The sequence below is a fragment of the Cyclospora cayetanensis genome, unplaced genomic scaffold (genome assembly GCF_002999335.1).
Source record: "Cyclospora cayetanensis isolate NF1_C8 unplaced genomic scaffold, CcayRef3 CcayRef3_contig_66, whole genome shotgun sequence".
Classification (NCBI taxonomy): Eukaryota; Apicomplexa; class Conoidasida; order Eucoccidiorida; family Eimeriidae; genus Cyclospora; species Cyclospora cayetanensis.
Window position 1 is genome coordinate 170,566 of NW_020312657.1, and position 27,919 is coordinate 198,484.

The 27,919-nt window shown below is 55.0% G+C and overlaps 3 protein-coding genes across 3 annotated transcripts; 2 read left to right on the forward strand and 1 right to left on the reverse strand.

Annotated features, from left to right (window-relative positions):
- Positions 1-2,872: 2,872 nt before the first annotated feature.
- LOC113146832 (ecdysone-induced protein 74EF-like) lies at positions 2,873-9,608 on the forward strand. The gene is made up of 8 exons (XM_026335352.1): positions 2,873-3,075; positions 3,211-3,476; positions 3,744-3,907; positions 4,025-4,045; positions 4,478-4,637; positions 5,319-5,612; positions 5,999-6,442; positions 9,412-9,608. Exons 1-8 carry the CDS (start codon positions 2,873-2,875, stop codon positions 9,606-9,608), a joined length of 1,749 nt encoding a protein of 582 aa, XP_026191137.1.
- Positions 9,609-10,334: 726 nt separating this feature from the next.
- LOC34621981 (V-type proton ATPase subunit F) lies at positions 10,335-12,148 on the reverse strand. Its single transcript, XM_026335358.1, has 5 exons — positions 12,077-12,148; positions 11,866-11,947; positions 11,547-11,629; positions 10,875-10,973; positions 10,335-10,388 (listed from the first exon to the last, which is right to left on the reverse strand). The coding sequence occupies exons 1-5, from the start codon at positions 12,146-12,148 to the stop codon at positions 10,335-10,337; spliced, it is 390 nt and encodes a 129-aa protein (XP_026191143.1).
- A 13,296-nt stretch (positions 12,149-25,444) lies between these two features.
- On the forward strand, positions 25,445-27,804 carry LOC113146834. Its single transcript, XM_026335353.1, has 4 exons — positions 25,445-26,936; positions 26,996-27,225; positions 27,362-27,640; positions 27,760-27,804. The coding sequence occupies exons 1-4, from the start codon at positions 25,445-25,447 to the stop codon at positions 27,802-27,804; spliced, it is 2,046 nt and encodes a 681-aa protein (XP_026191138.1).
- The last annotated feature ends 115 nt before the right edge of the window (positions 27,805-27,919 follow it).

Below are 27,919 nucleotides of genomic sequence, written 5' to 3' on the forward strand. Positions count from 1 at the left end.
GGGCTGGCTGATGGTAGTGTCGCTTCCCGTTTTGCAAAACCTGATGAGGCACTTCCGGTAGACCTGAGACACCACTGATAAAGCACTTGTTCGCCTACATTTCGGCTTTTGTGAGCCAAATTCTCATATTTCTCGACATACGGATTTGTTGATAGATTCCCCTACTTTAGCTTGCTGGATTCTTGAAATGTTCGTTGTTGAGCTGATCTGGGCATAGACTGATGAGTCACAGGGCCTTTGCCACAACCTGAAATGCAAGGATTCTTGTAGGAAGCCGACTTTCTTTGCACGGGCATGGCCACTATTGAAGAGCCTCCCCCTCCATAGCATGTCACAAAAGCGGCTGTTATCGCTGATCTAGCGAAGACAAAGCGAAGTACATCTCGAAACAGCCGATGGACTCGTTAAGCCCTTGCCGTTCCTTTCGACCGTCATGCTTTTCTGGTGGACATGCCGCGTAGACGCAACTATCAAGATTCTATTGGTCGTCCAGTCATGCTCATTCTACCACCTGTGAAGGTACCGCATTTACATCGGCTTTGAAATCGGCCTGTGCCGCCCTAACAGGTGTTGTACCACTGTGAGCTTCCATCATTAGAGAGTCTGTTGCCTCCAGTATGCTGCCAGCGAAATTAAGTCGTTGAGTAACCCAACAATATTCGAAATTCAACAGTCGTTGTGGGCAAATGTAAAATCCCACAGCATATAGGGCTATCGGACGAGCGGAGGGTAGCCGCATTGAACCAAGTGGCACTACCAGCAGCAGCACACTATCGAAGGTCGTAGGTGGAAGGGACTGAGCACTAGACTCCGCAAAAATCTAGTAGAAATGGTTTGAGGGTTTGCAAAAGATATTTCCCCTCTGGTTCCTTGCCTTCTCCGCAGTTCCCGGCATGAAAGGAGAGAGAGCCAGGGTGTGCCTAGCTGCACCCTACAACCACTCTGAGACTCTACAGCTACCATAGATAGCGCCCGAACCACAAAGCATTTCGTTCCCTTGTACTGAGCTAGCAGTACTCTGCGGCATGTGCGGTGTACGAGCCTACAAACTCTTGAGTAGATTCTCTACGAACTCTTGAGTAGACTTCCTACAAACTCCTAAGGCAGTAAAACGAGGGCACCAGGACCCTTTGAGTGTAGCGCACCCGCCCGAGTTACGCTGTGATGGGTCGTAGAGGGCAGCAAAAAGGTGGGGGGCTGTTCTAAAATATTCAGTTATCCCCCATGTCTACGTATTGAGTTTGGAATCACGAGTGTCTTCATGGGAGCCTAATGCGTAGAGCGTTAAGAGGCCGCAGTGTACTTCAGCCAGCTACAAGCGAAGCACGCTGAAAGTAGCATTTCAGGCAGGGTTTGGATTTAGAGGTCCCCCGCAGCGTGACACCATGCGAGCTGCTGTGAGCGCACTGCACATGGAGATTTTGAAATGCTCATCACAGCACATGGAGATTTTGAAATGCTCATAAAAATAGATGCGCAGTAGAGCACCTACTCTGCTAGGAACGGTAGAGCGACGCACCCGCTGCCCGCGGGAAAGAGCGAGCATCCCAGAATGCCTCAAAGCGGCAAAAGAATTAAACCTTTATAAATGCACTTTGGCATATTTGAAAGCTTACGGCGAATCGCATTGCTCCACAAAGGGGGCCCGACATGCACCAACGCGTGCCGAGTCAGAGACTAGGGGCAATCTTGTACTCTATTGAGCGAGCGAATTTTGCGATTTGCGGCTTAATTGGGCTGGAATTTTAATTTTGAAGTATACAATATGATGTCGCCATGCGGAGACGAGGCAGAACATCCTTCGTAAGCCCCTCTCTCCCCTACCCACCCTAAATTGCGAGCCAGCGTCTTGCGCTGCTACAGTGCATGCGCGCCTCTTGTGCCGCTGACGCAAAACCCCAAATCGTAAACCCTTACAACAGTTTTCTTTTGCTTTTGTGTCGCTTGCTGCCTCTCGTAGAGTTGCACCCCCTCTGCTGCAGCGGCAATACGCCATCCGCTGCAGCGGTGCAGCAGACTCTTCACATGCCTAAATGCCGCATGCTGGCTGCTGCTGCTGTTACCGCGTCCTCTTCCTAAGGCATGCTCTGTTTTCTTTTGATTATTCATTTCGAGTAGAGAGGGACCGCGACGTTGAGAACGTCTCGGCGATTAGCTGCAGACGCAGCTGTGGTACCCCTGCACCAGCACCCAACAGCTGTTTGTTCGTCAACACGGAGGCATTCGGTTCTTGCAAAGAGGCGTCTCGCCAACGAGGCCTTTTGCTGCTGTTTGCAGCTCTGGACGCTTCGTGCAGTAGCAGCAAAGCGCTCCTGCGCGCACTGCTGCTGCAGCGATAAAAGACTCAGCCTGCGCAGTCTCCTCAGCATATTTACGTTGGATACTCCTCTTCGCTTTACAACCGACTCCATCCTTCCCGATCTTGGTGGCCTCGTGATTTCCTTCATTAGAGGCTGTGATAGTAGCGGCATCAGCGGTGGTACCAACCGCTGCATCTCACGTTGTACATCCATCCACATACAAATACATATATATGCATGCATGCGTACACACTCACACAAGCGTGCGTCCTGCCCTTGGAGAGAGTTTGTTGAGCAGCCTTTTTGGAGAAGAAGGTGTCTGAGATCGAGATATAAGTACACATATATATATATTTAGGAGCCATCGCTGTCACCTCGAAGGCGCAGAAGACGCAGCCCATCCACACAGCTGCAGCGGCTTTGGTGCGGCGTGTGCAGCAGCCGACGAGGTATGCTTTTCGGAGGGGAGGGAAGCAGCAGCAGGAGCTGCTGCTGCTGTAGGGGGATCTGATATAGCCTCATGAGTACCTGCTGCAGCAGCAGCAACAGCAGCAGCAACAGCAGCACGTCAAATGCTTCAACAGATCGAATTGCAGCCCCCTTCGAGGGAGCGAGCAGCTGCTGCAGCTCTTGAATCCGCAGCAGCAGCTGCTGCCGCTGCTGCAGCGGAAGCTACCGAGCTGCACGTACAGCAGCAGGTAGCAGCAGCAGCAGCTGCTGCTGCTGCTGCAGCTGGCGCTGCCATCGAAGGCTCTGCCTCTCCGTCGAGTCACCAGTACGAAGAGAAGCAGCAGAGAAACGTCGCCGAGGCAGCTGCCGCTGCAGGGGGGCATCTTGCGCAGCAGCACCAGCAGCTGATGCAGCAGCAGAGCAGTCGGAGTAGCGTTGCTGCGCTTCCGACTGTAATTAGTGCTGCTGCCCTCACAACTGCCAGTGCAGACGAAGCTCTTGCGGAAACGCCTTCTTCCGTCGCAACACTCGACGAAAAATTCTTCTCCGCAGCAGCAGGAGCTGCTTTGGATCCGCTCGCTCGAATAAACCTGCAGTTGCATGCCACGGCAGCGTCACGACCTCCAGCCTCTGCGCCTTTAGCCAATGCAACTGCACCAGCAAATACAGCAGCAGCTGTTGCTGCTGCCGTTCCTCCTGATGGCGTATCAGGGCGTGCTGCTGCTGGTGATGCAGCAGCAGCAGCAGCAGCAGCAGCAACGACGGTGGCTCCTCGCACAGGCGATGCATGCGCGCTGGGCACAGATTATGCAGCAGCTGCTGCGTCTGCATTCCCGCAGCAGCAACAGCAACAGCAGCAGTTGCAACAGCAGCAGCAGCAGCAGCAGCAGCAGTTGCAGCAGCAACAGCAGCAGTTGCAGCAGCAGCAGCAACTTCTGCTTTCCAACTGTCTGGGGTATGGAGGGGAAAGCTCTTTTGTGGGGACTGTTGTAGGGGTGGATAGCGAGGAACGGCGTTGCCGCGCAATTCCAGGAGCAGCAGCAGCCGCTGCTTCCTCCGCAGCACTCATGCAGGAAGCAAGTGCTTTTGAGGCAACTGCTTCCTCTCTTGGGGGGAGTTCAGCGATCCAAGAGACACAACAGCGAGCAGCAGAACGAGTTTGTTCATTTGCTGCCCTCGCTTCGATTCCATTGCCTGTTCAGCTGTGTGGCACACATCCTTCGCTTCTTTCCGCAGGGGCCCTATCGCTCCTCCCGCAGCAGCAGCAGCAGCAGCAGCAGCAGCAGCAGCAAGAGGCGAAGGCATCTACGCTGGACGCAGCCGCAAGCAGAAATCGCGCAGCAGAAGAATCAGCGCCGCAGGCGCAGCGGCGAGACGATCCTGTGGATCAGGAGAGCTCGGCGAGGGTTGCCTGCCAGCAGCAGCAGCAGCAGTTGCTGCTAGTGCAGCAGCAGCAGCAGCTGCTGCTGCTGCAGCTCGCGGAAGAGCAGCAACAACAGGCAGCGGCAGCCCTCGCCTCCGTCAAAAGAGACACCTCAGGCGCAGCAGCAGAGACAGACGCAGCAGCGCCAGCAGCAGCAGCAGCGAGTGTGCCTGGCAGCGTGCAGCAGCAGCAGCAACGGCAGCAGCAACGAGGCAGCACTGAGGGCAGTATGCTGCCTTTAGCTGCAGCGTCAGGAGCCGACGGGGTGGCGTCAGAGAGGCAGCGAGATCAGCTTCAAGAGCAGCAACAGCAAGAGCAAGAGCAAGAGCAGCAACAGCAAGAGCAACAGCAGCAACAGCAACAGCAAGAGCAGCAGCAACAACAGGAGGATCTCAGCACCAAGCAGCAGCCGGAAGATCTAACATCGCTATTGAAATGTGCGCTCGAGAAGCCGCCTTTGAGCGGTTTCCTGCTTTTGTGACAGGCGTTTTGATTGCGAGGGAGAAAAAAGGGAGAAGAATGAGGGGCAGCTACGTTGGCAGGGAGGCGCATAGTCGATTTGTTGGTGTGTGGGGGTGGATGCTGCGCAGGGCATATTGGTTCTGGCTACCCTTTGATGCTGCAAGCTCCCTCCTTGCAGGCTGGATCTCCTTTTGGAGTAGTTGATGCAGCAGCGCAGCTGAAGCGGCTGCAGCAGACGACTCCCCAGACCTCTCAAGGAGCGCTCGCGGCAGCAGCGGCGGCAGCAGCGGCAGCGGCGAGCGTTGCGTTCGACCCTTTTTCCGCCGTCAGCAGCGATGAACATTTAGCAGTGCTGCAGCACATAAGGGTGCTGTCTCTAAGGACGGCTGCGGCGGCTGCGGCAGCAAAGCAGACTTCGCAGAGCGCAGCAGGAGGCGGAGAGGGGTCCCCTCCTCCGAGTGGTATCGGTAGTGGTGCTGCTGCAGAAGCAGCAGCCGCTTTGGATGAGCCCTCGACGGAGGCAGCACTGCCAGCAGCATCCGCGGCAGGAGGGGCGGATGCAGCAGCAGCAGCGGCAGCGGCAGCGGCGGCAGCGGAGCACAAGCAGCAGCAGCAGCAGCAGCAGCAGCAGCAGGGCTCATCCGAAGGCAGCTTGTCACGGGGTGTGTCGGGAGGAGGTCTAGAGAAAGAGTCTGCAGCAGCGAGCAGCGAGAGAGCCTCCTCGATTTTGCGGGAGGATCAGCAGCAGCAAGTGCAGCGTCTGCTGGAGGGTTTGACAGCGGAGGAGTTGTCGTGTGCTGCTGCGGCGGCGCAGGCGTCCATGGAGGAGCAGGAAGAAGATTCCGTGCAGCAGCAGAAAGATGCACAGGAGCAGCAGGAAGATGCATTAGATGATCGGCTTAAGGCGATTGGCGTGTTTCTCAAGTCGCTCGAGGGCAGTGCAGCGAGCCAAGTGGCACCGCAATGTATGGTGAAGTGTAGCTTTGATTACTTGAGGCTGCGATTGCGTGGTGCTTCCTGCTGCTGCTGCCAGTAGTAGTAGTAGGGAGGGGAGGGGGAGGAAAGCTAGTCGTAGTAGTAGTAGTGGGGGAGGGGAGGGAAAGCTATTAGTAGTAGTAGTAATAGGAAGGGATGGGAAGGGGAAACGTTGGTGATGCTTCTTTGGTGCTGCCGGGTCGGGCAGACTGTTTTGAATTCATTTTTGCAACTTATTCGTGATGAGGAGAACGCAGAGTGGCTTTAAAGGATGCAGTATGTGTGGGGGATATTGCTTTGGCTGTGCATGCATGTGCATATGCATGTGCATGCATGTGTGTGTGCATGCATGTGTGCATGTGTGTGTCTGCCTTTTGTGCGGGTGCAGCTGCCGCTTGGGGGCTTCCCGATTTGTTCGTTCGCAGCGTTGGATCGGATGCACTGCTGCAGTCGGCTTTATGCCAATGGGTGGCTGCAGCGGGAGGAGCAGGAGGCGCTGCTACGGGGGCTGCGGATGGCAGTGTTGCTGCAGCAGCAGCAGCAGCAGCAGGAGCAGCAGCAGCAGAGGGCGCAGCCGTCATGCAGCAGGGAGGCCTTTTTCTAGGCATGTTGCCAGAGTTGCAGGCGGAGCAGTTGCTGCAGGAGCAGCTGCTGCAGGAGCAGTTGCTGCAGCAGCAGCTGCTGCAGGAGCAGCTGCTGCAGCAGCAGCTTGTGGTGCAGCAAGAAGCAGCAGCAGCAACAAGCAAGGATCTCCTCCAGGCGGGGGGAGGGGCATCTGCACTCGAGGATTTCAGTGCCTCAGCTCTCCATGGGGTACATGCAAACGTCAAGCGTTCGAGGTGGGCTGAGCTAGTGCTAATGACGCTGCTACTGATGCTCTAGTTTGTGGCTGCCACGCGCAAGGAGGGTCGTGCTGCTTGCCAAACGGAAGAGGGGGTTCGCAGCTGTCGACGCTCGTACTGCGGCTATGTAGAGGCACGCATTTGTCGGAGAGAGCGAGGGGGGTGCAGAGCTCTCTCCGCGGCATGTTCACTCTAAGGCTTCGGTGTCTTGAATGCTCTTGTGCATGCTGTTGAACAGTCGTGGTCGCCCTCGAAAAGCAACTCATCTCGACGGCGCAGCGGATGCTTCTGGAACGTCTTCTGGTCCTGGAGGGAGCGACGGTGTAGCTGCAGCAGCAGCAGCAGCAGCAGCTGCAGCAGCTGCAGCGGCAGGGGCAGCTGTGGGGTCGAGTGGGGCCCCCTCAGTATCGGCGGGGGGCCCTTTGAAGCGCATGCGACGCAACGGCAGCAACAACCCGGAGAGTGGCTTTCCTGGTGTCTCGTGGAATAGCCGCATGCAAGCGTGGCTGGCATTCTTTGTTGATGCGGAGGGAACCAGACGAAGTCATACATTCAAGTGCAACAAGTTTGGTGGCGTCGAGGTGCGTATATGTATATCTATATATATATATATATATGTATTTGTATGTATATGTATATACGTGGATACATGTATATGTGTATGTGTGTCTTTATGTGTGTGTGTAAATATGTTCGTGTACATGTGTATGCATATGTGTGTGTGTACATATGTTCATGTATATGTGTATGTGTGTCTGTATGTGTGTGTGTACATATGTTCGTGTACATGTGTATGCATATGTGTGTGTATGTGTGTGTGTAAGTATGTTCGTGTATATGTGTATGCATATGTGTGTGTAAATATGTTCATGTATATGTGTATGTGTGTGTGTAAATATGTTCGTGTACATGTGTATGCATATGTGCGTGTGTAAATATGTTCATGTATATGTATATATATATATATACATATATATATATATATACACGTGTGGTGCCGCTGTGTGTGACTCTCCGGTGAGGGCCTTGTACTGGCAATTCGTTTTGAGGAGCTACAAGCTGGCATTTGGAATCCTGATGGTGAAAGCCAAAGACATAGTGGATGTGTGCAGCAAGATGGGGGTGTTTTGTTTCTGTTCTCTGTTCTGTATGCATCTCTCCTCGATCGGCAGCGCTCCTCTGCATCTGCATCTGCATCTGCGTGTGTGTGTGTGTGTGTGTGTGTGTGTGTGTGTGTGTGTGTGTGTGTGTCTATGTGCGGCTTCTGCCTTCAGAGAGCTCGAGTGGAGGCTATCGACTGGCTTATTAGGAAAAGAAGCGAAATTCAAGCTGCCACTGAAAGGGCACGCCTTGCTGCGCAGCAGCAACGGGAGGCAGTGGCAGCTGCGGCTGCTGCTGTGGCTGCTGCTGCACCTCCTGCAGAATCACCTTCAGCGGAGTGAATAGGGGGAAAAGGGGGGGAGGGTGAAAGTGTGACAACGGCAGTTGCACGACATGTCTGTTTTGCAGCCAATCTTACTCGCTCCACTCGGTAGACTTACCTGTAGAAGTTCGCTACAGAGAGAGCCCTCCTGGCGAAATCTGTACCATGCAAGTGACGTGTGCTGCCTCGATGAATGGGGAAAAAGCCTCTCCTCTTGCTTTCCGGCTTGTGCAACGGAGCCCAGCAAGAGCAGCACCTCCCTTGCATTAGCTTTCTAAGAGCGCTGCATTGGCGCTGCCACGAAGTGAAACGGACAGACATCTACGGGAGAGGGCGATGGGGAGGGGGAAGTCTGAGGCAACCATTAGGATTCTGCAGAGTAAGGCTAGAAGCATGCATGACGCACGCCACGCGAGTGTTTACAAGTGGCTAGAGGACGCTGCCCATTAGGCTCTTGGCCCCTTCAAGAAGGGCCCCCTTTTCTCCCCCCTTTCCCCCGTTGCTGCCCCTTTGTTGAGGCACACACACCTCCTTCTTCACCTCGGGTTCTTGGGAATGTGTCTCGGCAGCGAATGAACGTGCAGCGTGCTGCGGCGTTGTGCTGAGATAAGAGAGCCCCCCAGGTGGAAAGGAAGGGGCAGGGGCCCTACATATATAGCGGGGGGGCCCCCTTGGGCTAATTAGGCTTGGATCTGTCTTTTCTCCAGAACTACTTTAAAGTAAAAGAGCGCGGGATGCGAAGGCGCTGTGTCTTGTGGCTGCTTTTGCCGGTGCTGATGTTGCGCTTCGTGCTGTTATTTGGTAGCCAGCATCTGCTCTGACTGGACGGTGCTGTAAATCAATTCCTCTTCTTGGGGAGCAACTGGAGGCGTACAGATAGAGGAGCACTACACTCTCCGGGGGAGGGGGCCTAATGTAGGAGGGTCTGTTGAAGAAAGATTCCGCGTCGCTAGAGTGTCATCCGTCTCCCCTACGCTGCCGCCTACTGTTTGTCTCTCTCTCTGTCTAAGGCCCTTATGGAGTGGCTTGTGCGGCATGCATGATCGAAATCCGCCCTCCAGCCGCAGGAGGAAGGGCCCTTCTCAGGTTTTTGTGAGTAGTCATCCATTATATATATATATATATATATATATATATATATATATATACCGAGCAAGTGTGGAGAGAGACATATGCTGCAAAAAGGCAGGCCTCTTTTCCTATCCCCCAAACAAGCATAGGATGCCAACATCTTCAGCAAGTTTGCGTCTCCCCTAGCTGCAGCCTTTTCGTTCCGCTGTATGACTTCTCCCTTCCTCCCTCACCAATGGCTGCCATGGCATACACTCTGGGTTTATTTCTCGCCCTCTTTGCGTTTCCCTCAAAGAACACACACTCTCTCCCTCCCCCCATCCATCTTACAGAGGAAAAGGTCGCAAACAAACCACGTTGGGGTTCTCTCTCACTAGTTGAGTCCTTTCCTAAACGAGAATCCCTCCACCCCCCCATGCTTAGACGTGCTTTGACATGTCTCCTGTCTCTCACTCTATTTATCAGTGCTGCGTAATCCCAAAGCTCAGAGCCTTTTTGCTCCGAAAGAAGTAGAAACCCCAGTGCAAGTACAATGCCGTACAGAGAGAGAGAAAGAGAGAGAACGAGAGCTGAATAGAGTGAGTGCAGCGGAGAAGCACACAGGAGAAAAGAACAACCAAGGAGGTCAGGCTGCCGCCAAGGACGCGCTGGCAAAGGAGTGAAGGAAAGGAAGAACAGCTGAAGTGGACGCAGTGGTGCATAGCAACCTCGTACATGCGCAAGCTTCGCCTTTTCTCTATTGCTCTCTTTTATTCGCTCTCTCCGTCGGAGCGGCGGTGGTTACCCACCAAGCCCACGAGAAGGCCTTTTGCGAAACACGCGTTCCGTTTCAAAATGCAGCCAGAATCACAAGACTTTCTCCCTGATCGGTCGTCAGAACAACAGAGAAGGAAAGACAGAAAGAGACACACGCCTCCTATCTACTTTCAATTACTGTGTTGGCTGTGGTTCACTACAAGCGTTACGACCACATAAAACGGCGGAGCCGCAACTGACGAGGTCTATATGAGCGAAGCGGATTGCGTGGAAAGAAGTGCCGCTCTAAACGTGAGGCAATTAAAAATCGGCCTTTCACGCCCATGACGCAGTAACCTGTGAAAGAGCAGGTGTATGTCTATGCGCGTAACCTCCAGGCGAATCCTCCAAACTAGCTGCCGTAAAAGCACTGGCAAGAAGGAGAGGCCTTCCCCCCTACAGCCCCCGCTTTCCCCTCCAAAAGCCTCCCTTCCACGCCTGTTGCTACAAGACGCTCTCAAAGTTTGACGCCAGCGTTTTATACCGCCTTAACACGCTGAGACGCGTCTTGGTGCTTCCGTGTAGAGAGCAATTCTATGTGGGACAAAAAGCTCTGCCCTATCTTGACTCCTCCGAAAAGGAAAGCCTCACAATTATGACGGCAGTTCGCCTCCAAAGAAAAACTTCACGCGCTGCATGACAGAATCCTGCGGTCCATAAGGCGCAGACACCCGACACAGCGAGGCAAAAATGTGGCCTCCTTTCCTCATAAGGTCAAGAAGAGCATCTTCATTCCCCCCCCTTCCCCTCCCCCTTCCTCCCCCCAAAAATCGGTCGAACAGAAGCTACTGGGGGGCTTTTTTAAACGCACACAAGCATGCATGCATGAATGCACGTACATATGCATACATGTGCATGTATGTATATACGTTTGCGTGTGCAGCATAGGAACTTGTGTGTGTATGTGTATGTATATATATATATATATATATGTGTATATATATATATGTGTATATGTGTGTGTGTGTGCAATGAGTTTTTCAAGAGACGCATCTCTCGTTTCCTGGAACGAGAGATGTGTGGGAGAAGCCTTGCAGGGAGCGAGTGGTCAATGGAAGCTCAAGATGTCAGGGAATGCAACATGGGCTCTCGCTACCCCCCAAGTGTTTGCACTAATTGCGTTCAAATTATACTTTGCTGGGGTCATAAGGCCTGTCTTTGCTGGGAATTTCCAGGATCGTGGGCACGACGCGGCAATGCAAGTCCACTAAATAACGAATATCATCTGCCACCTGACAAGACCAGCGCAAAACACACAAGCGTGAGGAGAAAGGGGCCTTAAGGGTCAAAGAAGAACAAGCACAGGTACACTGCGGCGAGAGAGCGAGAGACACTGCTACGAGACAAGTCCACATGCAAGACGCGGCACACGAGGACGCGCTAGCTGCCTGAAGATGCGCGCATGAAGAGTCGCACAGCCTGAGACGCAGAGATTCTCGAGAAGGAGAGCAGTAAAAGAAGCAGCAGAGAGGGAAAGGGGGGGGGGGGGCACCACACGGGCCGGAACCATGAGAGAGCCAGCAGGACGGAATTTAGTGGAGATAGATCGTTTGTTAGATAGAAAAGGGAGAAATAGAAAAAGCAAGAGAAATAGATGAAGCTGGAGAGACAGAAACAGAAAGGAAGACAGAGAGAGGCATGGAGAGAAAGAAGGAGAAACAGAGGTACAGACAGAGAGAGAGAGACACCCCCTAGAAAAGCAAAACACGCAGAACCGGAGGGAGACGAGCATGTGTCGAGAACAAGTGGCGAGAGGCGCATAGAATATGTATGGCGCTCATCAGGCATGTTTTTTCTGATCTCACGTGTTGGTTGATTAAGACAATGCCGACATCGTTCCTGTGTGTGAAGTCGTGGAACGCCCTTTCGACGTCCTGCCTCTTCGTCTCTGTGCAGAGGGCAGTTTTGAAGACACGAATGCATTTTCGTGTAGCGCCTCCCGCGGCAGGAGGCGTTGAGACGCGCAAGTATTTTTTGCCTCTCTACGGAGTTGCAAAACCGGCAAAACTAAAAAAAGTGGGGCCTCGTGTGGGAGCTTCTCGGGGGAGAAGATGGACTGCTTGAAGCGGATCAGGGAGGGCAGAAGAGGGCGAACAGTGGGAAGCCTTTGCACTTGGCACCTACTTGTGTCGACTACCAAGAAGTTTGTTCTTCCAGATCCGTCTCGCATGCCGATGCCAGCCATCAGGAAGCCTGCCACAGTATCCTGAGCCGGCAAGCAAGCACAGGCAAAGCGGACTGTGTAGCCGTCAGTCAGTACACCCGGAAGCTGCACGCCGCTCGGCGTACACCACGGTCCCTTGCGCCACGACACGGCGCGCTAGAGGCCGCTCACTTCATCGCCAATGACGCAAATCTTCAACTCGGGAGCGCCATGGGGTCTAATGCTGCCTTTGTAGGCCGCCATCGGCAGACACCCACACAGGAGCTCAGTCTTGCTCCGTTGCTGCAGCTGATCGCTGCTGCTGTACGTACACCGCACCGAAGCGACGACCACCCGCCGCAGCGGCTTCTCTCTCTCTCTCTCGCTCGCTCGCTGCAGCTGCTGCTGCAGGAAGTGGACAGCTTCTCGAGCACTCAGCGCTATATAAAAGGAGAGAAGCGCTGATTTCTGCGGCTCGCGTCGCTGTGGACGCCTCCAGGGAAGCTGCACTTCCTGCTATGGGCTGCTGCTGCGACTGCAGCTGCAGCGGCCGGAGCGCAGCAGCGGGATGATGACACCCAGCGTCTCGCGAAGAACCCTAAGCGAGCAGAAAGCGCTGGTGAGTGCTAGACTCGGATTGATCGCCGTCAATGGCGTACTGTGAGTGCAAAGGCGGCTGCTGCAGGAACCCCTGCAGCTCGCGCTGCTGTGGAAGGAGGCCCCTAGCTGCCCTCTGACGGTTCCGCGCCAACATACACGGAGGTTCGCGTCTTTTCGGAGCCCAGAAATCGGCGCGAACTGCATTAAAAACTCAGTTAAGTGCCGTCAGCAGTCGCGCCGCATGAAGGAATCGCTCAAACGCCTGCACAATGCCAGCAGGAGCAGCATGAGGAGTGAGCAGCAGCAGCAGCTGCTGCAGCAGCAGCTGCTGCCGCTCACTGCGGCGGCTGCGGTGATAAGACTGCGCAGGCTTTTTGCCACCACGGCTTTAACGGAAAAGTCTCGGGATCTAGAGAAACGCACTTTTAGAAAATGTTGTATTTTCTTTTAACAGCGACTTGAGAGCAGAAGAGGGGGTCTTCTTAAGGGGGATCAGCAAACGCTTTTGCTACCGCCGACTAGCGAGCTTCTCTGGCAGCTCGGGAGTTCCCAGACGCTATCTAGAATGCCACATTGTGACACAGACTTGCAGTGTTGCAGTCGGTGCTTCTGCGGCAAATTCTCCCTTCTTCTGTCTTTTTCCCTCATGGCCTCTCTTCCTTTCAATGGCTCCACTTGTCTCTCTCTTCCCGCCACGCACAGAACCCTCGCCTCAAAGCCTTGCAAGGTGCAGCAAGCACGCAAAGAACTCCCGCCGCTCAATACTCGTTGCCTCCTCTCTAGGCTTGCGTGTTGCAGCAGCTCTAGAGGCCTCACCGCAACAACGCCCACGCTAGATGCTTTCGCCAACCTTTGAATTTCCCCTTGTGTGTAGGGGTGTATGCGGCGTGTGCGATCGCGCTCGCCTTTTTCAGTGTGGTGTGAGACTGACGCGCGACATAGCAGAAATTGCAGCAACAGAAGAAACAAAAGCAACAAATTCGCAAAAGCAACAACAACCGCTACGACTTTGCAAAAGCAACAACAACAACCGCAGCAACAGAGATACTGCCCCAGGAGTCTCGACATTCCTCCGCTCTCGCTGCCTTGCAACACAGCTTCTTGCACACGAATACAACCGCGTTTCTACGCAGAAGGAGCAGAAACAACAACTACATCTATTATTGCAACCGTGTTTCAAGGCAGAAGCAGCAACAGCAGCAGCAGCGGCAGCGACTTCCTGTTGCCGCTGCTGTCAAACGGCAATAATTGATGGAGCTGCCACACAACACTGCCGCGAAGGTTTGGGGCCTTCCTGGACCTCCTAGAGTCTCCGATTGCAAACTTCAAGAGTGTGTAGATTCAAAATTTCCGCCAAGCACTCCAGGTGAGCAGCAGGTGTCGAACCCTTCCACTTGCACTCCCTCCCATGAGGTCCAGCAGCCGCTGCCTCCGATGCTGTCTGTACAGCACCCCCAACCGAATGAGTCATTGCAGCCACAGTTTCAGCAGCAGCCACAGTTGCTGCAGCCGTATCAGTTTCAGCAGCAGCCAGAGTTGCAGCAGCAGCCAGAGTTTCAGCAGCAGCCGTACCAGTTTCAGCAGCAGCCGTACCAGTTTCAGCAGCAGCCAGAGTTTCAGCAGCAGCCAGAGTCTCAGCAGCAGCCGTACCAGTCTCAGCAGCAGCCGTACCAGTCTCAGCAGCAGCCGTACCAGTTTCAGCAGCAGCCAGAGTTGCAGCAGCAGCACTTGGAGGAGCACTTGAATCAGCTGCCTGTTTTGCGACTGCCAGACAGCAGCCCCGAGTATGATCGGCTTGAGGTGTCTATACAGCCCTTGGGACCTCGATCGGCGAGGGTAGAGGTGTGGGAACGGCTGGATGATCCTTTTCCTGCCCTGATGCTTTGGTTTTCCCACAAGGCAAGAAGGCTTTTCGACACAGAATCGAAACAAGGAGGGGGGGAGGGGGGAGGGGAGGGAGGAGAGGGGGGGTGCACGTAGCGTAGTGAGTTTCCGATTTTTTCCGCCTTTTTTAACGCAGCCTTGCGCTCCGCTGCAGCTGCCCGCTACACATTGTCTGTGCACCGATAGAGAGAGAGAGAGAGAGAGAGAGAGAGAGAGAGAGAGAGAGAGAGAGAGACAGACAGACAGACAGACAGACAGACAGACAGACAGACAGACAGACTCTCGGGGTGGATGTCTATGGTCTGTGTGCAGCCTTATGGAGGCAACCCCTCTGGACGTCCTTATACAGTCTCTGTCACCAGCAGAGCTCTCGAAAGTCGCCGCTCGCAGCTGCTCTTGGGAGCTGCACTGTCTGCTGCAGCAGCAGCACCGCAGTTCTCTGAAGAAGGCGAACTCGTCGTGAGACTGCCTTCGGACGGAGAGAACTCTCCTGCTTTACTCTTCCGCCTGCAGCGGTCTACTGGGATGGTATGTGTAGATTACTGGCGGCTACCTTCCGTCTTGGTGCTTCGCTCCCCTACCCTCAGTGTGGCTCTCTCTCTCTTCCTGCACGCCTCTCTCTTTCTGCCTGCCTGCCTCTCTCTTTCTGCATGCTTCTCTCGTTCTTCCTGCCTCTCTCTTCTTGCCTGCCTTTTCCTGCCTCTCTCTTCCTGCCTCTCTCTTCCTGCCTCTGTCTTTCTGCCTGCCTCTCTCTTTCTGCCTGCCTCTCTCTTTCTGCCTGCCTCTCTCTTTCTGCCTGCCTCTCTCTTTCTGCCTGCCTCTTCCTGCCCTTTTCCTGCCCTCTCTCTTTCTGCCTCTGTCATTCTGTCTGCCTCTCTCTCTCTCTCTTTCTGCCTCTGTCTTTCTGCCTGCCTCTCTCTTTCTGCCTGCCTCTTCCTGCCCTTTTCCTGCCCTCTCTCTTTCTGCCTCTGTCTTTCTGTCTGCCTCTCTCTCTCTCTCTTTCTGCCTCTGTCTTTCTGCCTGCCTCTCTCTTCCTGCCTCTCTCTTTCTGCCTCCCTCTCTCTCGCTTTCTGCCTCTCTCTCTCGCTTTCTGCCTCTCTCTTTCTGCCTGCCTCTTCCTGCCCTTTTCCTGCCCTCTCTCTTTCTGCCTCTCTCTCTCTCTCTCGCTTTCTGCCTCCCTCTCTCTCGCTTTCTGCCTCTCTCTCTCTCTCTTTCTGCCTGCCTCTTTCTTCCTGTCTGCCTCTCTCTTCCTGCCTCTTTCTGCCTCTCTCTCTCTTCCTGCCCTTTCCCCCCTGCTGGATCCCTGCTGCTATCTCCCGCTTGCGTTCCTGTGCCCCTTCTCTCGCTGCTCTGACTTCTTTGACGGAGGCTCGTGTCGCTCGCTTGGCGTGGCATTGTGTGTGCTCACCTCCCCGCAGGCTGTCAGCTTCCCATCCCCTGAGGCATCTCTAACTGCTGGCAGACAGCCACTTAGACAAGTTCTGGCAGGCATCCCCTCCGCTGCTTCCTCAGTGCAAGCCAACGCAACGGAATCGCAAGTGTCGGCATACTTTGACTCTCTGCACAGACGGCAAATGGGGTCTCTCGCGCAGCACATACACGAGGTGGCTCGACTTACCTCCTATTTAGGAACCAACCATCCGCAAGAGGAGCTTCGCAACGCTGACACCCAGCCATCCGACGGCCTCTTTTCCCCAGAAGTATGTCACCTTGCAGCTCCGTAACTCCGGGAGCTTCCCATCCCCACAAGCACGTTTAATTGATCTCCCCCACAAGCACGTTTAATTGATCTTCCCCACAAGCACGTTTCATGGATCTTCCCCACAAACACGTTTAATTGATCTTCCCCACAAGCACGTTTATTTGGTCTTCCCCACAAACACGTTTAATTGATCTTCCCCACAAACACGTTCATTTGATCTTTCCCACAAGCACGTTTATTTGGTCTTCCCCACAAACACGTTTAATTGATCTTCCCCACAAGCACGTTTAATTGATCTTCCCCACAAACACGTTTATTTGATCTTCCCCACAAACACGTTTCATGGATCTTTCCCACAAGCACGTTTATTTGATCTTCCCCACAAGCACGTTTATTTTATCTTCCCCACAAGCACGTTTATTTTATCTTCCCCACAAGCACGTTTAATTGATCTCCCCCACAAGCACGTTTATTTGATCTTCCCCACAAGCACGTTTCATAAAAGTCTTTCCCACAAACAGGTTTCATAAAAATCTTTCCCCCGCTTCTGCTTTCCCCCAAACGCGGAGCGACAGCTGCTGCTTACGCCTCCCTATGGTCTGCTTTCGCTGTAGAAACTTGACTCTAGAGCTTCCCTTCCGCTCCAGAGGGCATGCAGTCGCACAAGGGTCCTCCTGGAGCATCCATGCTGTGTGTTGGTGTCTGTTTTCAATGCGCAGCACCTCTGCCTGCAAGACCAGCAACGCGAAGAGCGCAACATTTCTTCGCGTCTGAGAGGCTTGGAGGCTGCAGTCGAGCGTCTCCTCTCCAGAGAAGAGGCACACGATGCCGCTTTCCCGCAGGAGGGCTTTTCTAGAGGGATCTCAAATTCTTCGCATCCTAGACAGTGGAGCCGTGCCCACGTGAGGTCTTATATCCCTTTCTCCCCGTCTCTCTCTCCCCTTCCTCCTCCCTCTTGACCTTTTCGTCTGCAGATGGCTGTGAAAAGGGCCCCTCAGAGCGCATGTGGCTCTTGCCGTTCTTTCGCTGAGGTGTTTTCGCGTGCCTTGGCAGTCCTTCCTCTGTATTGCCTCCTCCCCACCTGCTCCTGGGGGTTCCTTTGTAGTAAAGTTGTAGGCGCCGCTGTCAGCTCTTTGTGAGCGCATCCCTTCATTCTCTTGCCCTCCTATGACCCGAGTGCTGCCGCCTTGCACTGAGGCTGCTGCAGACTGTAGCGCCTATTCCAGAGCGTCTTGATTCGGGAGCAGCAGAAGCATCAGCGGAAGTTTTAGCAGCAGCATCAGCGGAAGTTTTAGGAGAAGCATCAGCGGAAGTTTTAGGAGAAGCGTCAGCGGAAGTTTTAACAGAAGCATCAGCGGAAGTTTTAACAGAATCATTAGCAGAAGCATCGGCAGAAGTTTTAGCAGAAGCATCAGCAGAAGTTTTAGCAGACGTTTCCGCCACGAAAGGCCGTCGGCATTCTGAGCACCGACCCAAGTCGTTGCCGCAGCTTTCTGTGCAGCACAGAAAAAAGGAGCATCCCGGAGAAGGCGCTGCTGCTGCTTCTGGTGCCTCCCGCAGCTTCGTGCAGCGAAGGCACCGAGGTGCAGCTGCAGAGGGTAGGGAGGGTGCCTCCGGCTCGGCTTCTTGCAGCAGCAGCAGCAGCGGCGGGGGCAAGAGTGGCGAGCCTACAGGAGCCACAGAACGGAGAGCAGTGCAAAGTGCAAGAACATCAGGGGAGTCTTCCTCGACCGATTTTTTTTCGAGTGTGACAGTGTCTCAGGCCGGTGAGCACCAGAAACGGCATTTCTTGGGGAGTCGACAGAGGATCGGCAGATGTATTTCCTCCCTCTCAGACTCGAGCGGCGACACGTTCGAGGAAGCGCGGCGGCAGTGGAGGGAGACGCGCAGACGTTTGCGAGAGCAGGAGAAAAAAGACAAAGCAGTCGCCCTCGCAAATCCTTCCGACGCGCTCAAGCTGCATGTACGCCGCATGCAACTTCGGGCGGAGCGTGCCGCTGCGGCTGCCGCTGCGGCTGCAGCCGCGGCTGCAGCGGAAGCCTCCTGCAGCACTGCCCCCGAGACGCCTCCCGCGGAGTTCGAGAAACTTTTCAACCACTGGTCCCTTTCAGATGCCTCCAAGAAGAAGGATGAAGTCACCGCCCTCCTCAAGAAATTGAGCACGCTGCTGCCGCTGCAGCAGGCTAGAGGCGCAGCGGATCTTGCACCGGAGGGTGGGCTTCAGACGGAGGAAGGCAAGAGCGCAGCTGCAAGTGCGGGCGGCAGGGGAGGCTGTGGAGAGAGACTGCCCTTCTCTGGCACTCCCTGCAGGCGATCGCAGGATCCCTTCAGTAGCAGCTGCGCACGCAGTAGCTCCGAGAACCGCAGCGGAGACAAGACTGTCTCCTTTTTGCTCAAGCCTGCGGCATGCGGAGGAGGGCTCGCCGGTGCGGACGCTTCAACGTTTGCGCAGCGGCTTCAGGCAGCGAAAGCAGCAGCTGAAGCGGTGCGGATGTACGGCATCCCCCTCACGCCTCCCAAGGAGGACTGCGAGGTGCCGAAGGGGCTTCTTTTGTCTTCGGAAAAGCGCTCGCTCGCCAGCGAGACGGACAGCACTGCCAAGAGTGCAGCGAGCGGAGTCGTGGCGAAGCCGCCCCTGGTGTTAACGGGGAAAGCGGTGGGTGCATCATCCCTCAAGACTCTCTGGAATTGCGGCCCTCTTCCAAGCAGCGAAAAAGCTGCTCAGGAGGGAAAAGCTCCGGTGCTGACGTCCAACTCCGATGCCAAGCTCTCGAGCGACTCCAAGCCCAAGCCGCCCCCTTCGAAGTCTCAGGAAGGCACTTCAAACCAGTTTCTAGCTCCTCCGCTGGCTTCGCCGCGAAGCAGCAGCAAGAAGGCCGGAAGCCACGCGCCTCGTTCCGTGCCGAGTGGAGGAACCTCTGGCTCTCTTCGTGGCAGGAGCAGCGTTGAGGGACCCTCTGATGTGAGCGGCGGCTCCAGAAAGGAGTCTTCTGAGCGGCGCGAGTCTACTGAGGCTGAGGCTGAAGTTGATTGGAGCGATGCTCCCGACGTCGAGGAGGAAGTTGCGCTCGCTGGCTCGAAGGTGCTCATTCACTTGGAGGATGCCGCACATTGCCGCTGCCTCTGCGTCGGCATGGCTAGGAGTAGGAGTGTCAGCAGGAGTGTCAGCAGGAGTGTCAGCAGGAGTGTCAGCAGGAGTGTCAGCAGGAGTGTCAGCAGGAATGTCAGCAGGAGTGTCAGCAGGAGTGTCAGTAGGAGTGTCAGCAGGAGTGTCAGCAGGAGTGTCAGCAGAAGCAGCAGCATCAGCCTCACGCCCGCCAGAAGCAGAAGAAGAAGAAGCGTTTCGAGATTGGACTGCAGTGAACGGTGGGAGGGGCGGGAGTGTGAGAGCCTTAGGATTCGTGGGAGATACACGTGCACCACGTGGACGTCTCGAGGCGTTGCAGAGCAGCAGCAGGAGCTGCACGTGCAGCGAAGGCTGCACCCCCTTATGTTTGTGGCGGAGGCAGTTCACGGCGCATTTCCAGGGAGTCTGCGCAACGCAGATCCGAGTGGAGCGTCCCCGAAGAAGCAGCAGGAAGCTCAGGATGCTGTGCCTTCCGCCAGAAAGGGGCAGAAGGATCCGAGAGACGTCTCTGGAGCCGACCAGCAAGAGCACGCGAAAGCCGGCCTAGCGCCTCCAGCCGACGAGCTTCCCAAGAGCACATCTGGGAAAGGCGAGGCGAGGGGAGGCGCCTCTTCCGCCGCGGCTGCAGAGTGTGGGCAAGCGGGATCGGTGCCGGCTCGCCACGTCGTCGCCGAGAAGGGGAGCGTCAATTCAAGCGCGAGTCGCAGCGAAGGAGTCTCAGATGACGTAGGCGGCAAAAGGCATTCTGTACAGCCTGCAGTGAGTCAGTGGTCTCCTCAGGGAAGCGCTCAGCAGCACCAGCGGCCAGAGCGCCCTCGTGGCAGTGGCAAGCCGAAAGGGCCCCCTCCGAAGATGCTTTCCAAGGAGAAGAATCCTAGAGCATGCAGTGTGAATAAAGGGGAGAGCGGCTCCGACGGGAGCGCAGGGCGGTTGCAACTCGATCCCCGAGTACTGAAAGACTTTAGGGAGAAGAAGCAGCAACAGCACAAGGCGATGCAGGAGATGGAGAAGCTGTACGACTTGCTGAAAGGCGAGAAGTCTGACGTTTTGGCTGAGCTGAAGGAAAAGCAGACTAGGAGCAAGAAGGGTCTTAAGCAGAGCTCGGGGGAAAAAGCCTCTACGCATTCTCCCTGGCAGCACGGCGAGGAGGATGACACTCGCTTGCCTGACGTCATAGGCGAGGTTCTTGACGAGGTTGCGAAATCCGTTAAAGTCTCATCCGAGATGGTGCAGAAGGCTCTTGAAGACTCCCGGGCGGAAGCAGTGGCGCTTAGCGCCTCGTTGAAGCAGGCGGAGAACGAGAGAACGGCCATGATGCAGGAAGCTCTGAGTCGCCTGGAAGAGGCAACCGCAAACAATCACGCCAAGGAAGCGGAGGACGTGCGGCAGAAGGCTCTGCAGATCAAGACGCTGCAGCACCAACTAGAAGAGCAAAGCAAGCAGCAGACTGAACTGCTCAAGCAACTGCAAGATCTCAAGGCTTTCCAGTCAGGACCGTCGTGCGTTCTTTTGGGAAAGCCACCCTCCGCACAAGCTCCTGGCGCACGTTCTAGGCAAGCCGGAGAGGAAGAGCCGTCTGCGCAGACTACCGAAAAGCCAGGAAGCCTCAAGGAACTTATGAAAGTGCTGGAGCCTCTTGGACGGCTACAGCCTCGTGAAAGGCAGATATTCCTAGGGGCAGCCCAGCAGGCAACCGCCGCTGTAGACGCAAAGGATCGGAAGAAGCAGGAGCTGAGAGAGGCTGCTATCGGCGCTCTGGAAGTCGTCAAACAGTCCTTGAAGGAGCAAGAGAATAAGCGGGAAAATGCGCAGGCTCCGGATGCTGTAGGCAACAAATGCCTGCAAAGGGTGAGCTGCAAAGAAGGAGACCGCAAAGACACAGAGACAGTGCAGAGACAGACAGTGCAGACACAGAGACAGTGCAGAGACAGACAGTGCAGAGACAGACAGTGCAGAGACAGACAGTGCAGAGACAGACAGACAGACAGACAGACAGACAGACGGTCCTATAGAAGCTGGTCGTCTGCTAGAGGCACGAGGGTATAAGGGGAGGGCAGTACAAGCACGTGGGGGCGAATAAGTCTAACGAACAGGTTGAAAGAGGTCTCTTGCTTTGGACGACAGTACAAGAAACATCGCAGACTTGGTGATCACGGAAGCCCTTCACAGAGGCTCTCTCTCACACACACACACTCCCCGGTAGCACAAACCACCTCAAAGACAGATACGACGGCGCTCTCCATATATTTCGCTTGGCTTTCGTCTTTTGCAGGCAACAACAGCTTTGGATAAAACAGCGGAAGCGATTCTTCGCTCGTCCCTCTGCGCGGCCGCTCGTGCCTTCAAGGAGTTGGGAGATACGCAATGTGCTGCTGCTGCGAATGAGGTGCTGCAACAGCAGCAGGGGCGTTGCCAGAAGACAGCGACGGAAACGTCAAGGAGCCTCGAAGAAGCCGTTCAAGCTAGCTTTAAAGAAGCCACGAAGGCGGTAGGAGCTCTGTTGTATAATACAGGGGTTGTCACTCCAGGTGGATAAAAACCCCCCGCCTCCATGAGTTGCGCGCTTTTCCTACTCTTGATCTCTCTCTCACTCTCTCTCTCTCTCTCGCTCTTTCTCTCTTTCTTTATGTACATATATATAAGGCTTATTGTCGCCTCTTCTTGTCTCGTGCGACACTCATGTACATATGTACTTATGTATACATGCCTATATATATATTATATGTATAGACATATATAGGAAGGGAGGCAGACAGAGATCCTCCTCGATGTACCTACTCTCTACACGCATACTTGCACTTGCGCTTGACCAAAAGGGGAGTGGCGCTGCGCTTCTGGTGCCTGTGCATGTGCTGTTTCAACTGATGATATGTTTCTTCTTTTGTTTTCCTCTCTTCCGTTCCTCCACTGGTTCTTAACTCGGTACATTTTGCGAATAAGGCCCTCTTTTTGCGTCAGGTCCGCGAGGCTGCTGCGCGCCTTGAGGAGGAGACAGGGCAGTTAGGAGCCATGAGCGATTGCTCAACAGCTCCTAGCACCTTGCGGAGAACCTCTTCAAACGCATTTTTTCCCGCGTTGAGGGGGCCCTCCTTCTACAAAGGCAAGCCTACCGTTGGCGAAATCAGAGACCTCCTCGTATCCCCTGTATTCGCGCGTCGGCAGGAAGGTCTGGTGCTTCTAAAGCGAGAAGCGAGCAAGGCGCTTGCCAGCGCAGCAGGCAGAAAGAGCGGACGGCGTGATACCGCGAAGAAGGAGGCGACGATTCAGATCTTAATGCACAGACTGCAACTCATCTGCAGCAACCCACTAGGGGAAGGGCCTCCCGACACTTGTGCTGCAGTCCCTTCTTCAGAGGGAGACTGTGAAGCTCAAGGCACCTCAGGCGCGCTGCCGCATGCAACGGGAGTATTCAACGGCCTCTCAGGTCCTATAGGCAAAGAGCCTCACTCCCAAACCCTCCTAATCACCACAAAGATGGGAGGACGCCGCATCGTGACTGTTGGTCACCCCGCCAAAACTCACACGGTGCGGCTCAGCGCCTCCCTCCTTGGGGTGTCTGTACACCTTCTCTCCTTCGCATGCTCTTAGCTGTGTGGAACGCTGTGATGCTTGGTTGCACTTCGGATGGTCTTTGGCGCTTGCTCTTTCTCTATGAGCAGAAAACACCCGCAGATCAGCTAAGAGTTACAGTCGGCGATCAAGGGCGCAGCGTTTCCGCGCTTCCCACCGCCAACGCTGTTTTGCAGCCGTCTCCCTATGAAATCAGGCTCCTGGGTAGGGCGGAGACAAAACACAAAGTATCACGCCTGGAAGAGTCCAGCGCCAAACGCATACAGCTATTATTCTCGCGTTCAAACAAACAAACAAGCACATACATACATATATATACACTTACACACTCTCAAATGCCAGATTGATCAGAATCTATGCATTGCTGCCTTTGGAGGGAGCGCCGTTGGGCACTTTCGTACTCGCCGGTGCTGCTGCTGCTGTTGTTGTTGTGCTTCCCTAGCGCATTCCCGCGCCCTTTTCCATTCGACCGCTTGATCCCTAAATAAGCTAGATATGTAGAGCTCCATCCAGCTGCATGTAGTGGCCTTTTTCTCGCTATCGGCGTCTGTCTCCTCCCCCTCCTTCTCTCCCCCTCCGCGGTTCCTTTAGTGTTGCTTGTTCCCAAGAAGAGGCCTGCCTTCCCACTGCTGAACTGCCACAACCGGCTGTTACACCCCCCTCTTACCCTTTGTATTTCTTCCTTCCTCCCTGCAGGCAACGCCATCGTGGCTCAGGCAATTACAGAGCCTCATAAAAACAGTCCAAGGGAACACCATCAAAGAGACTCCCGCCGCGATCGCGGCAGGGAAAGAGGCCCTGCAAGGCGCGAGAGAAGTGTCTCTGCTGGCAGCGCTGCCTCATTTCTCTCCGGGGAGTCCGCCTCACCAGAGAAGAGGCTGCCAAGCGCAATTGTGAAGGATCTCCTGTCCTTTGAAAAGAAGGAAGGAAAAGACGTGTACGTTTGACGCCAGAAAGTGGAAGAAGAGCGGTCGCGCCTCTTCTCCCTCGCCTCTTCTCCCTCCTTCTACAGCACCCCCACCCACCCCTCTTGGACCCCCATGGTTTTGCCACTATCGTTTTTGTCCTCCCTGCACGCTTTTGACGGGGCCTGAACACAGCCGTCCGCATGCACATGTACATGCATGTGGCGTCTATGTGTGTGTGCGTTCATGTACACACACACGCATACATCCTCTCATGCATGCGTGCAAGTCCATGCATGCTTCCCCAGTTGCCTTCCCGCTCGGTGTTTTCTCGCACGTGGCTATCTGATTCTGTCTGTCTCTCTGTTTCTTAGGCGCGGACGCCGCCATGACAAACCCATTCCCCGCAAGCCAAACGATCGTCTGAATGAGGTTGCCTTGAAGCAGCACGGATCTAAAGTGCAGAAAGAAAGCGCCTTGGCACTCCTCCAGCCAGGCCCCCACAAAGTCAAGGGCCAGAGGACCCCCGGTGTTTGGTTTCAGTTTGCAGACAAAGAAAAACAAGGTCAGTGCAATCGTCTTTTTCCTTTTTCTCTGCAACTCCCCTGTCTTCCTCCAGTCCTCTGTAGCACTCCCTGCCAGCGCTTCCAAGTGTTTTTTGCAATTTCGCGGGTACAGCTAGCACACACGAGGAGGCGTGGGGTGCTCACTGACTAAGTGTTTTGGGCTCTTGCCCTCGGCGCACTGTCTTGCGTAGGCTTTAGAAAGGGGCCGGAGGGAGCTAAGAAAGGGATCAGCTTTCTGTTTCTTCCTGAAAAATCTGAGCGAGGTGCGTTCAACCAAGTGAGTCAGCCTTCGTGAGAGAGCGCGAGGTGGCAGAAAAAACCGAAATGCAGCCACAGAGTCCTAAGCAGCAAGGCAAACAGACCGAGGCATACAAAGAGGGGAGTGTCGCAGAAGGGTGAAGTGGAAGGAATTGTATTGTGGGCAGTGGGAAAAAGGAGATGGGACTGGGTAGAAGGGTACTTGGAGTACACCTGCGATACGGATTTCTATATTTCCACGTTTGCCTACGTTTTCAAAATGCAGCCTTCGGGGTATAGGTACAACGATAAATAGGGGATTTAGTAGGGGGCGCAACAGTGAGAGGCACGTAGGGGGGAGGGCAAGGACACAGTAGTCTAAAGCCATAGGAAACATAAGGCATTACTGGAAAAGAAAAGGTTTGAGAATAGGGGGACGGGGAGGACGGGAGAGAGAGGGCGCCAGGGGTCGCACCTGAAGGGATTGAGGTCAGGTAAAAGCAAGCAGCAAGAGAAAGAAGAGAGAACAGGGATTGAAAGAGTCTGTCTGTATAATGGACTGCAACTTTAAGATAGAGAAGCATTGGAAGAAGGCGAAATGAAGCCTCTGATGGATCGGGGCCTTAAACACAAGAAGGCAGTTGACTCGCACACACACATATATATGTCCATGTATATACACATATAGACACACACACATACACATGCATGTATACACATGCATGGATACACATACATGTGTACACATCCATGTATACACATACATATACACACATTCACACCCATACATACATACTTACATATATACACACAGACATTCATATTATATGCATGGAGAAATAGCTTCAGGAGCTTTTATCCCTTCAATCCTGTGGATAGAGCCACCGTAAATCGCCGTTTGTTTAGGAAGCTAGGTTCTGGTTGTCTGTCTGTGGTGTCGTCTTCTGTGCGTTTTAGGCAAATGAAGCGATGTTCCCGCAGAAGCACACCGCAATATCTGAATACCGTCCAGCAGCGGAGGGGAGGCAAAGGCAGGAGTTGGCTGCGGAGACGGATGCGAGGAATCGTGGTCGAGACAGTGGGCAGGCCCTTATTTCTCGAGGGCTTTCCGGGTACAGCGGAGCGTCGAGGAGACATAAAAGCGAAGCTCTTGCCAGGCGAAAGAGTACCAAGGGGAGAAGATCTTCGTCCACCATCCCCATAATTGATCCTCTTTCTTTCAAGCCTCCCCCAGTCAAAAAGAAGCTGCTCGATACTGCATGGGCGAAGTATGGGAGGCCCCCCCCGCAGAGGAGAGAGCGCAACTTGGTGCGCCTCCCTTCTGCTGACATGCCGGAGAATCTGGATTTGGTGGACAGAACCCTCGACGGTTTGTACAAAGTCATTGTGGGGAAGCCTCTGCACAGTCCTTTGAGCTCTGACGTCAGAGGAGGCCATGCAGGGGAGGCATGGGGGGTCCCCTCTTCTGCTTCGGACCGCATTATGGCTGCTGACAACGAAAGGCTGAGGGTTCCCGCCAGTGCAGCAGCACAAAACCGATACAGCCTCAAACGGACCTCCTCGCAGCTGCAAAGAGAAGTCATGACGGAGGCAGCTCAGGCGTTTGCAGTCACTGGACGTCCCACAGTCACTCGAAGGGGAAGAGGGGGAGGAGGGAGGCTTCAATCTTCTCGTGCAAAGGGGCGGGAGGAGCTTTCCGAACAAGTGGATGACGGCGGACTGCTCCAGAGCAGTGGAGCGGCGCACGCAAAAGGTGGTCAATGTGTCACGAAGCCGGGAAAAGCGCAAGCATTGAGCACGCTGGATAAGGCTGCCAAGGAGAAGCGAGCGCCACGTATGCCGCCTTTAGAGGGTAAGCCCGAAGGGCTTTCGATCAGGGCAGAAACGCTGAAGGCGGTGGGATCGAAGCCGTTGGACCTCTCCAAAGTAACGAACCGCCATGCGCACGACACAGTGCCCAGGCTTTCTCCCGAAGAGCTTCGCCAGCTGAATACCACCGCGGAGAATCTCTCGGAGGTGGAGAGCTGCCACAAGCCCCCTTGCTCTCCGGGAACCCCAAGCGCAGGATCTCAGAAGTTGACGAGTGCCAGGGGACTGCAAAAGACGAAAAAGGCCTTCTTCGAGACACACCCGAGGGGTCCCTCCGCACCGCCGTCTCCCTCGGCACATTCCCTTAGCCTCGCCGTTCCTCTGGTGCCTCCAGAGGCCGCTTCGAAAGCTTCCTCTTACAAGGCTACCACCGCTCCCCGTGGTGCGAAGGGGCCCCCTGCCCCCTCCACGGGGGGTTATTCCCTCAGGGTGGCTGAGGGGCCCTCGGAGGACGACGGAGGCCCCTCCGAGGAGGATGGAGAGTCTTCTGACGAGGATGGCAACGCGTGGTGGGCTCCTTTTCTTCCCGTCCCCTTGTTCGGGCCTGGAAAGGATGATAAGCGAGCTGAAGAGCGGGGGGTAGTGGAAGACGGTGAGAAGGAGCCTCCGAGGACGCCCCACGCAGTGGAAAATATATTGAAAGAGACTCAGAATGTACCCTGGATGGCCCCTCCGCAGAAGAGCCGGCGGGATTCCAGCATCGACAACGCTGTGCAGTCTCGGCAGCAGCAGGGGCCCCCTCAGCAGCCGCAGTATCCTCAGGAGCCACTTCACCAGCTGCCCGACCTTACTCCCCAGCGGGTTCCTCGCGACACCAGCGAGTCGAAGGCACGCCCATCGGAGGCGAACCGAACTGCGAACGGAAAAGCAGAAAAGAAAAAGCCAGCGCTAGTTTTTGGGGGGGCCCCTCCGGCTTCCGTGGCTCCCGCAACGGATGCGAGACCGGCCATCAAGGGCGCGGGCGCTTCTTCAAAGGGGCCCCCCCCCCCGTCGCAGAAGAAGGAGCTGCGGTCCAAGGGGGGGGCCCCCGTTCCTCTTGTGCCACTCGCGGAGTACCCAGGGGCCTCTGCAAACTTCGAGGGCCTGTGGAGCCTCTGGCTGCAGCAGGAAGAACTCCTGAGACCAGACTTCCTAACCCCAACCCTTGCGGGAGGCTCTCTTGAGTGGTCGGTGGGCACTCCAACATACACAGCTAAGCTCCCTCTGTCAACTCACGAGACGCGAAGCGTTGGAGGCAGTTCCAGCGATTCCGCAGATCCAGGGGAAGGCCAAATGGGAGAGCCTCAAGCCTACACAGTGCGCTTCAAATCCAACCAAGGGTTAGGGCAGGAACAAATGTACGAGGTTCTTAAGGCGCAGCCTGCACAAGGCCAAGCTGCGGCTTTCGCTGGGCAGCCTTTGAGGCTCCCCCAGAGTGTGTACCCAGTGTCGGATCCTCTGCTGAATGCGAATACCTTTGAGCGCCCTTCTTCTTGCCTGTATGACCCTTTCGCGAGGGCAGTGGGCGCGAGCAGTGGATTCAGCAGTCTGTGGGAGAGCATGCAAAAGAATCGCGCAAGACAGTACCACTGAGGC

Bases quoted from the DNA above. Each gene is read 5' to 3' on its own strand.
- LOC113146832 (XM_026335352.1), top strand. From the start codon at position 2,873: ATGCTTCAACAGATCGAATTGCAGCCCCCTTCGAGGGAGCGAGCAGCT. The intron at 3,076-3,210 runs GTACGAAGAGAA...GACTGTAATTAG, and splicing joins GCCTCTCCGTCGAGTCACCA to TGCTGCTGCCCTCACAACTG. The intron at 6,443-9,411 runs GTTCGAGGTGGG...TCTATTTATCAG, and splicing joins GGTACATGCAAACGTCAAGC to TGCTGCGTAATCCCAAAGCT.
- LOC113146834 (XM_026335353.1), top strand. From the start codon at position 25,445: ATGTTCCCGCAGAAGCACACCGCAATATCTGAATACCGTCCAGCAGCG. The intron at 27,226-27,361 runs GCCAGCGCTAGT...CTGCGGTCCAAG, and splicing joins GGAAAAGCAGAAAAGAAAAA to GGGGGGGCCCCCGTTCCTCT. The intron at 27,641-27,759 runs GTGCGCTTCAAA...GCTCCCCCAGAG, and splicing joins GAGAGCCTCAAGCCTACACA to TGTGTACCCAGTGTCGGATC.
- LOC34621981 (XM_026335358.1), bottom strand. From the start codon at position 12,148: ATGGCGGCCTACAAAGGCAGCATTAGACCCCATGGCGCTCCCGAGTTG. The intron at 11,948-12,076 runs GTGAGCGGCCTC...TTGCCGGCTCAG, and splicing joins TTTGCGTCATTGGCGATGAA to GATACTGTGGCAGGCTTCCT. The intron at 10,974-11,546 runs GTGAGATCAGAA...TGGTCTTGTCAG, and splicing joins TTGTCTTAATCAACCAACAC to GTGGCAGATGATATTCGTTA.